At 30.9% G+C, this 10706-nt stretch overlaps 2 protein-coding genes across 2 annotated transcripts in view; one reads left to right on the forward strand and one right to left on the reverse strand.

The window, feature by feature from the left end:
- Positions 1–156: 156 nt before the first annotated feature.
- LOC105627541 (zinc finger CCHC domain-containing protein 24-like) lies at positions 157–5258 on the reverse strand. Its single transcript, XM_012208822.1, has 4 exons — positions 4950–5258; positions 4328–4579; positions 939–1103; positions 157–279 (listed from the first exon to the last, which is right to left on the reverse strand). The coding sequence occupies exons 1-4, from the start codon at positions 5139–5141 to the stop codon at positions 157–159; spliced, it is 732 nt and encodes a 243-aa protein (XP_012064212.1). The 5' UTR covers positions 5142–5258.
- Positions 5259–9855: 4597 nt separating this feature from the next.
- The window catches only part of LOC105627542 (cyclin-dependent kinase-like 4), a 5495-nt gene continuing 4644 nt past the window's right edge, over positions 9856–10706 (forward strand). Inside the window, exons 1-2 of the mRNA XM_012208823.1 lie at positions 9856–10023; positions 10219–10413. Coding sequence (XP_012064213.1) covers positions 9856–10023; positions 10219–10413 — 363 coding nt within the window. The remainder of the gene's footprint in view (positions 10024–10218; positions 10414–10706) is intronic.

A 10706-nucleotide genomic window follows, 5' to 3' on the forward strand; every position in this document is an offset into this window, starting at 1 on the left:
GATTTAATCTCGCGAATAGAAATGGATGTTCTATCTATAAGATTCACATGCGTATCGGTGCGTTCAAGTGTATCGAACTGTCTTTCATTAATTCATCATTAAACTCTTCCCTTCTTGCAATTAATTGGATCAGTGAGATGAATTGGACGGAATTCGTTAAGTTATTATAGCGCTTCGTCTGCAATAATAGCCCAACGTCTTACATTTCTCGCAGAGATGTTGAGGATGTACCTTGCTCTGGTCGGACACGTCTAAACCATCGGGTTTTTCCAACGGCCTCTGAAAATAATAGAAATGATTTTATACCCACACTCTACGTTGTTTCTCGCAAGAGATAAGAATAGAAATCTTGTTAGATAATATCTCATTTTCTCACATAAACATGTCTTCTTTTTTTGTTCAGTACAATTTATCATTTTTGTCATTAATTTAATTAACGTTATTAACTAATTTACATTATTGATACTATTAATATTATTGAAATACTCCGATGTGATTTCGATTTTCGAGACTTGGCGATTGTACAGCAAATCTGGGATCGTTTAAAGTTTAAAGCTCGCGGCACAGCATAGCTAATGTTCAATTATAATAGGAATTTCGCGAATGTTTTTCGGGAACCGTAACGTAACGATTACCGGTGACTCCGGATATTTCTGCCCACCGGGCAGGCAAAAGAGCGAGCGGGTGAGCGTGATTATGCGACTATAATTAGCATTCGCGTTGGTTTACACGAGATTTCGTTCTCTTGGCCGCGCAATATTTCGAGAGAGCGAAACTGTTCCAAGAGTCGAATCTTTTAGTGAATCTGACCGGGACTTCGTTGAGGAGAATCATGACTAATTTTATATTTAACGATTGATCACGGAAAGAACTCGTAATGTGCAGGCGGTGAAGGCAGACACGAAGGAGGCGGACAGGGCGGACTCCTCCTCACTCACCTGTTTGTGAGGATACACGTTTATGTGACACTTAATGCATTCCTGGCCCATATTGGCCCAGCTGTTGCCCGACATCCATTTGCGCTTGCACTTGGGACATTTGTATTCACCAAAGCACCGCTTCTTACCCTGATACGGCGTCAGGCCCTCACCCTTCGGTCGTGCCTGTGAAAATCACATAAAATTGGGAAATTCATTCTTTTATTTGTATTCTTCGCCGTTGCAGATATCATAAAATGCAATGTGGCGACAACTGGACGATTAAATCAATCATCGAACGTACGTGGGTGTATGAATGTATATTGGCTTCAATTAAATTGTGGATGGACTGTAAATCTTTACATATCGGTAGATGTTATTAATAGGTCTATTCGCATTGCTTATACTTTTTGCACCCAACATCTTTGCTTCTCCTCTTTTCAATATATATTTGTATTTAAGTGAAAAAGTTTTTGGAGATTTCAATGCGAACAAATTTCTAAATATAGAATTGAGAATGATGGCATGTGTTTAATGTTTTATTAATAAATTTCATCAAATAATAAATATCAAATAATAATAAGAAAATATTCAAGATATATGGTTGACTCGCAAAACATTTATGATACTCATACATATACAGCTTCCGAAAAGATATTGTTCTAAATTCTTTAAAGTCTGGAATTTTCTAATAAAGAAACTTAAAGAAGATTTTGTTTTCTAAAGGCTTTGAGATCGAATTCGATTCTGGCCTTAGAATACTAAAATTCAGAAAATAATTTGATTATTACAGGAAATTCAATTTTGGGAGATCTTTTTAGAATCGCTGAATTTGAATAAATGTCAAATTTCAAAAGGCAATTTAATGAAGAATCACATATCATAAGGCTCATAATCGGAGTTTAAAAATCAGTACGAAAATCGATTCTAACTATTGCATAGCACAATTGTAAACTTCAAATAAATTAAAATTAAAACATGATGTTATATATATTAAGCTGTTATATATATTAATTATATATATAATTAATTAAAAATTCTCTGAGTTTCATGTGTGTGTATGATAATCAGATTATTTTTTTTAATTCTGCCCGTCACATTGAATCCATTATTTAAATTTTTTTATTTTTGATCTTAGAATTTGAATAAAGTATTATTACTTAGGAGTCAAAAGTTTTATAAAGATCGAGTGGACAGATAAAAAGTTTACAAAATAAAAATAGATAGTCCCAAATACCAATCCACAAATAATTAAAGTTTTCAGCACGAAAATGTTCAAAGGAAACAGTTAGGAAGCTTTGTATAAAAGCAGTTTTTCATCATAATTTAATCTAACCTAACATATAATTCATATAAGTATAAATATTGTAAGAAATAAAGAGAGAAATTATTTGTAATAAAACGAATTAAAACTTACCTTCTTTTTTTTATTACTTGACATGATAATATAAAAATGATATATTTTCATTAAAATCACAAAAATGAGAAATGTAAATGAAAATCCCCACGTAGCACAACACCGCTGCAAAGCACTTTGAGAGCGTTCTTATAATTTGTGTTATTCAAAACTGCTGTTATTGTACACTTTTATTAAATGTGAATACTAATAACTCAGTAGATTTCAAGTTATACTGATCAAGAAATGATTACGCGCGTAAAAAAACTGTAAAGCACTTCAAAAGTAATTCAGAAGAATTTTTTTTAACACAGAAACATTGAAATTTTGTCGACATTATTTAAGAAAATTTTATTTGACAATAAAATAAATAAAAGATAAATTTGTTGAATATTTTCTAGAATATCTAAATTTATAAATATAAATGTCTCGGCTAGTTCGGCGATAAATATATAATATATTATAATTATAATATCAAACACATCCTGGTTGAAATTATTTTACGTTTTGTTTATTTTTCAATAAAATTTCGATTTAATTTCAGCGATTTTTAGCTAAAAAATTCATTTTTAACAAAATTTCAGAGAAATTTCAGTTCAATAAATGCTTCATGCGCTTTTACAGCACTCTGAGCGCTTTGCAGGCACTATTATGCTACATGATAAAACTGCATTTATTCTGCGCTGATTGTATGCATTTATAATATGCTTTTCGTAGTGGATTTTGAAAGCGCTAAAAAACTATTAGACATACACCCGCATAAGCGCTTTTTTAGCACCTTATAAGCACTGCTACGCGGGATCTATCACAGAAATTTTATTTACTATTCGTAATCATTATTGTGCTTTTATCTACAATAATTATGGACAACAATATATTAAAATGACATAAATAATTGAAAATCAAACGCTTTTATTTGTCCTATACCTATGATTTCTTTTTTCATTTCTAGATCATTTTTACGTCATTTATTCTATCAGTTTAACTTTTAAGAGACATACATAAAGTCATAATGATATCATTATGATTTTTGACGTTTTTGTGTTCTCTATCTGTATTATAGATAAATAAAAATGACGTGAAGAACGTCTTCACAATCAGGACTCATCAGGAGAAGTGACTTAATTCGCTCACCCTCATATCGCGATAATTGACCGTATGACGTCATGTGTTCCAGAAATACTGTTTGTTATATGTCAATTAAGCGATCAATTAAGCCACGCATATCTCGCTATTGTTTCATCGATGCGCGTCGTTTACGTGTATTGCTAAATTTAACAATGGGCCCTTTTAAATCGTGTTTAATAAAGATTTATTTTTGAGTTGTCAAGCTAGAAGAACAAGAGAGAAGGTCTTTGCTTTGTTTTTATGCTTATTATTTAATTATTGATTTTTCTGAGAGACGAAAAGAAAAGCCTGAATTATTCAATTCTTTATCGATGTTCTATTCGATGCTCTCCAAAATTCAATTAATCTATTTTTATGTTTTTATAATAAAGATTTGATAAGATAGATTTAAGTCGTGTTGATGAAACATTATACGATAACTAATCTAAGGTTTCCATGAATCAAATAATAAACTAATTAATCTCATCTTGAAATATTGGAATCGAATCATGATAAAATAAGGATTATATTCGATTACAGTACTATCATTATTATGTGCATTTGACTCTTTAAATTTTATTTCATTACAATTTATTTATATTTTTATCCGAGATCTCTAGAGATTGTCGCAAAATTGCAAATTCTAATCGATTCCAAATTATTTACGAAATCTTGTATGATATAATTTTTATTCGAATTTTAAAATACTGTATATTGTGTAATTTTAATTACTGTATATAATTATCTAAAGTATTTAAAGTAGTTATAAAATGGTTAAAAATATAAGAACTAGTATTTAAAACAGAAAAACATTGAAGTTTTAAATATGTATTGAAAATTAATTCAAGGGGTCATCGATACATATTACATATTATTAGAAGAATAATTTAAAGAAAAAATTACCGACCTGTGGACAATCTTTGATGTAGTGTCCTTTCTTGAAGCACAAATGACACAAGTACGTTGACGGCGGTTTCTTCGCTGGTTTCCGATCGCCTACTGCTAACTCGTTAAAGTGTACCGCTAAATCCGCGATACTTTCCGTCCCGCTATCTCTCATGGGTCTGACGGATCCAGACGAATTCAACGCGTTTTGATGTGGATAAGTCTGCGACGTCGTACCGGGAAAATTGCTCCAGATTGCAGGAAGTAGCTTGCTCTAAAATATAAACGGATAATCCAATCGACAACTTATTAAAAGCAGCTTGTTATTTTAAATAAAGCAATCAATTGAATTTAGTATTTTAAAAGAGTCTCAAATAATAAAATGTTTAGATCTTTCTTCTGATCTTTTAAATATTGTTATCATTATTTTTTTAACTTTATCATTATTTTTATAAGAGGCTTGACTCAGCAATCTATTTCCTGAAATAGATTTATAGATTTAAGATAATCTAGAAATAAATTCTTTGTTTGCCAGATTTCATTATGCTTTATTTATTAGACTTTGTTTGATAAGTTAGGGATTGACTCAATGATAAATCCTGATCTTCAAGTGTCCCAAAATTGTAGTGAAGATCGTGAGGTACCTGATCAGGTGATTGCGACGGATTTTGTTCAGTAATGGCCAGGTAGAACCAATTGAGTAAAGGCGGGTAAGTCGATTGTTGAAGAGTCTTTTGACTCGAAGCACTTATGTTGTTGATTGCACCGTAACCGATCCGAGTTGAGTCCTGCAACTGCAGACGTTGCACCGCAGGTGTCGAATGGCAAGCGGCCATATTTTTATCTAATCGACTCGGTAAGTTTATCAGTTCCGGATGTCGTCGTCGTCTCGTACCCTCAACGACAATTTTCTTCGATAATCATTTATCATTTCCTTGCCCTTGAATTCGAGCGATTTTCTTTCCATTTAATTTTCATTGGAAACTATCTCCTCATTAATTTTCCGTAATAAAGAACGAAATATTAAAATTTTCGATATTAATGTTTTTAATATTTCTTAATATTTTACTGTGATCGATAATGCGACAACTAACGATTAGTACTAATGGCTTCCAACTTTAAAACTAGTATTATAAATTTTCATAAAATATCATTCACCTGAAATATCATTATCGTTTACGAGACAGAATTATTGATGTTTCGAGGATACTATCATGAAACCGGAGATATTCGATGAGGAAAGCATCCAAGAAGTAAAAATATTATAATTTCATTGCACTGCAACTTCGGAAATGCTCCAAATTTCTCTTTTTACTCTTTCTGGAATTTTATTATAAAATTTCGTTGGGTCACTTCACCGTCAGTCGTTCTCTCGATGTAACAGTTCTCGGAAAAATGCCATCTTCTTCCGAATGGGTTCTTCAAAATGAGTACTTAACTTTTACGGTGATTGCTTTTATGCGCTTTTACGCACATGTTGAACGTATCTCGTTTCTGCATATGTTATCGGGATGTGTATTCGTATATACACACACATGGGAACATTGTCCTCGAATTCTTCGATATTTTCAATTCGATACTTTTTGCTCTCAGCAGCCACGGAAGTTCATTCATAAAATATTTCACATCGTCGCATTTATCACCAAGTATTTGCCCAATTTTTTTGTACTAATCTTGATGTTAGTCCACACAGTAAAGTCTCAGTCGTTAAAGTACGTTCTGAATTATTAATGAATCATCTTCTTCTTCTCGCGAGATCATGTTTAATGGTTCTACAATATATATAAGAGAACGATCTTTCTCAGTTTTAGTTTATAAATGGATACAACTTATTCTTATAATTCTGAACCTTTAAAATCGAAAATATATACATATAGTTTTTATGTCATCAGCTACGATAGTGAAATTACATGTTAGTGTTAACCCACATGACTCATATCATATCCATTTGTTCAATTACGCGCGTCAAAATCACCACTTAAAGTATCTTGAACTCGCATATTTTGCGATCAGTATGACAAACAAAATGACTATTTCTGCATTGTTTGCGTACATCAGTCTTCGTCGCAGACTTCTACAACTTTCAGACTTCTCTAATAGAAGTCTTCACGTACTTCTCGAGATCACTGTTTTACGATTAAAACTAGCTCAATTTTTACACGATTCCCATGCGATCGGCTGAGGCCAAGAGATTCGAGACGGGCCTCAATCGTGACGAGTGCGTTCGTTGTTCAAGTATGAGGCGTTCGCTGAACGTCATATTAACTGAGGACGGATCCGGCGTTGGACGAAACGCTAGAGACGCGCGACTAAACGAATGCGTACGGAGCGAACGCGTAAAGGCAAGAAGGACGTGTACATAGGGAGTGGAGAGAGCTGAAGAACTTGAGCCCCGCCATGTGGTGCGTCTATTTCCGTGCTTGCTCTCGACACGGCGCCTCCGAATGGATCTCCGACTCAAGCGGGTTCCTTCTTGCTGCTCTTGATTGATCCGCGCCGCGTAACTTCTCATGGTCGTGGCCCACGTGGCTTGTCAGGCGCGACCGTCCACGCGCGTTGTCCAGCGAATAATAGTTTTAGATGCTTTTTGTTGTCATCTTCAAATATCCAGACTTCCGGATATTCTCGAATGTTCTCCATTATTTCGTGCCGACTGCCGAAAGATATATACACACACAATGCGTTTTTTTTTTTTTTTTTAGAATATTAGAGAGAGAGGTTCCTGTTCACTCACTACTATTGTCTCAGATTAATTATAACGTCAGAAGCGAGAAAAATACAATAAAAATTCTTATAAATTATATATAAATAGAAATGTATTTCAATAAAAAAGTTTTTAGAATTAATAGAATAAACTTACGTAAAATATACCGAAAACTATCTTTTTTTTTGGGAAGAAATTAATAAATCATATTTATATTTCTATATATGTTGTTAATGCTAGCTGTGAACATAATTAAATAATTATAATTTATTATTATTTTATTATTATTATTAACTAATATTTCATTTCTAGATATTAATTAACGGGCCTAGAAAAGAATTTTCGATATATTTTGCAAGAATTTTTATTGTCTCGTTTCTGATACTACAATTTAAAATAATATTGATGAATAAACAGGAACCTTAATAATTATAATTTAAGAAAATTATATTATGTGTTATTAGTTATTACATTACGTATCATCTCTATTATGCAACATTTTCATCATTTTACTACAAACACATTTCAAAAACACACATTGAAAAAGAGCTTTTTAAACCATTATAATAAATGTTCTATAAATTAAATTAAATAATTGATGTATTTAATTATAAACTGTAAATAATTACGTAATATGCGCACAATTAGAATGCTTTTATTGCTCTAGGAAAGTTGTATGATATAAGTTGTATGATAAGTGTGTCGTAATACACGTACACGCGTTTTATATATATTGCATCGGTATTTTTAATGTTAGAATCGCATTTGTCGATTGAAGGACCGTTGACTATGCCTTTGGTCACGATACCAAGAAAAGTCACCGAACTCATCTATAAATAAACTCCAATTGCTATTCGCGTGTATCGATTACGCTCACAGAGTTGCGGCAACAAATCGCTATGACGCGAATCCTTTTTGACACGACAGTAGGGAAGTTGCATTCGTCTGAAGTCATCATCCGAGTTGCCATCGATATGATCGAACCGAAAGAAACCGTTCCGAAATTCTTGCTTTCACATTTCAATGATTTTATTCTTTCCAATATTGCACATTTGATAATAAAGTTGATTGAATCTTCATCCAGGTAATACGTCCTGTTGTGTTGCTCAAGATACATAAAAATAGACAATCTGGGTTTGTTTTTATCTTAAAGGTTAAAACTTATGATCTGACGATGCGTGCGAATATTGTATCATAAAAAATTTATTGTAAAAAAAGATTTACTATGCACAGAGTTGAACCTTCGTCTAGTTTTCTGGCGTAATATTGGTGATGAGTGACAATAATAAAAGTGCTGACGGAATTTTAGCTTTATTTACAGCACTTAGTACCAACTTTTGAGGTCTGATACACTTGTGATATCGTATTTTTATTGCTGGTAAAGTGGATTGAAGATACGACGATATCTTTTTACAATAATTGTATTTGCTCGTGGAATACAATGAGTTGTTCTTAATAGAAATTTTTTGATGCAGATGAAATCACGAAATGCTGAGTATATTTTTAATAACTAGACCTGTTATGAACTCTAAAGTTGTAACAGTTAGTAAAAATAATAATTCGAGAATTTTGAGAATTTTCCTAATTATTTCAATGATTTCAAATGTTATTCATAAATTTTGATTTTGATTTTGTTTTACTTATTTTATTATTTTATTTTATTCAAAAATTTAGGAGCTTGAAATTTTTCTGTTTCGTTATCAAAGTTAGATTATATATGTTCTTGAAAGCAACTTGGAATGCATGTAATAATTAATTGTGTTATCTCCCAATTTGTTTGATGCATATTTTCTTCATCTTGATCTCTAAATCCATTTATATCTATTTTTATCTATCATTTTTAGAATACCGATATAATTGATAGCTCTGACTTTCTCTCAAAGAATTATATTAAAATTAAAAGAGTGATTTGCTGATAAGTAAATACAGCTATTTGCGATTAGTATGCATATGACGTAGAATATTATAATATGCTAATAGTATAATATGCTAATATTAATAATAAATATTAATATTAACATTGATAATATTAATAAAATTGATTATCAATTTAATAATGTGATATTATTTTCAGGTTAACAGAAAATTGCGGTTTAGTATTGAATAGTAATAGATTTATGGCTTAAAAGTATAAAGACGAAATAAAATTTGTATAAAATTTTTGTATAATATTTATATAAAATTTACAAAATTTAGTAGAATAAAGATTTTAATTTAAAATGACAATATTTATTTTGCATTCTAGAGATTGCTAGAAGTGTTCTTTTTTTTTTGATGTTTGATCCCCTATTCCTTTAAACCGGTTCACCTGTACCTTCCTCGAGCGAGGACTACCCCTTACTAATTACCAGCAGATCGATAATCATCGATGAGAGCCGTGCACGAGGCTTTTCGGAGCAGTCCAGGCTCGTCGGCAAGCGAGGCAACATTAAGAATTGTGGTTTCTTCGATCGTATCAAATATACACAAGATTGTGACATTATCGTGTTTGTTTGTTCGTATATCTTGAATACGTAATATTTTTTAAATATTTTTTGTAAAAAGATATTAAAATGATAGATTTTGACCGTAAATTGATTAAGATGTATGATAGGAAATTTCAAAAATTTAATATCATTATTTAAAAGGTGAAAGAAATTATAAAAAATTAATTTAGCTTGGAATTGTTTAAAGTAATTGTAATTGTGTGACAAAAATGATTGATTAATTATCATTCATACACAATAGTATAATTAAGTAATCAATATGCTTTTCAGTGTATAAATCTTGGTGAATATAAAAAGTTTATAATTTTCTGGTAACTAAAAAAAATTGTAAAATTTTTTGTTGCCAATTTTGCGAATAAAATGGAGAAATATGAAAATATTGAGATAGTAGGAGAGGGAAGTTACGGACTCGTGATGAAATGCAAGCATCGTGAAACCGGGCAAGTAGTGGCGATAAAAAAGTTCTTGGCGACGGAAGAAGATATGCAGATTCGAAAAATGGCGTTTCGTGAAATAAGGATGTTAAAGGTAGATATTAATTATTAAAATTTTTATTATTGTTAAAGTCTAAGTGTAATGTATTGTACGAATTACTCGTTAAATTTTACCTAATTCTTTTAATCCGATAAATAAAACGCTCTCTGATATTACTTTATAAGAATAATTTATGTTTATTATTTAAGATAATATTTAATATTTAGTAAATAGGGTGATATTATTTAGAAATTACATCACGAGAATTTAGTGAACATGATCGAAGTATTTCGTCGAAGAAAACGGCTTTATCTCGTGTTTGAATATCTTGATCACACCGTGCTCAATGAATTGGAGGAAACTAAAAATGGTCTCGACTGGGAGAAATCAAGGCGATATATTTTCCAAATACTTCGTGGGTTGGACTTCTGTCATAATCATAAAGTGAGCAAAAGTAATAATATTATATTTTTATTACATTGTAGAAAAATTTTCTCATTGTAATGGCTGTAATTATACTACTTTAATTATGATTACCTTCACATTTCATATCACTACTTTAATTATATTAATATTTTTTAGAGTTACATGAAATATAAATCTTATCAAAACAATATATATATATATATATATATATATTAGTTAGTAAAATATATTAGTACTTATTATATATATATATATATATATATATATATATATATATTATATTACACACACACACACACACACACATATTA

The sequence above is a fragment of the Atta cephalotes genome (genome assembly GCF_000143395.1).
Source record: "Atta cephalotes unplaced genomic scaffold scaffold00009, whole genome shotgun sequence".
Classification (NCBI taxonomy): domain Eukaryota; kingdom Metazoa; phylum Arthropoda; class Insecta; order Hymenoptera; family Formicidae; genus Atta; species Atta cephalotes.

Coding starts and splice junctions, on each gene's coding strand:
- LOC105627541 (XM_012208822.1), bottom strand. CDS start 5,141: ATGGCCGCTTGCCATTCGACACCTGCGGTGCAACGTCTGCAGTTGCAG. Junction 4,580..4,949: donor CGTCGCAATCACCTGATCAG/GTACCTCACGAT, acceptor TTTATATTTTAG/AGCAAGCTACTTCCTGCAAT. Junction 1,104..4,327: donor ACATCAAAGATTGTCCACAG/GTCGGTAATTTT, acceptor TGATTTTCACAG/GCACGACCGAAGGGTGAGGG.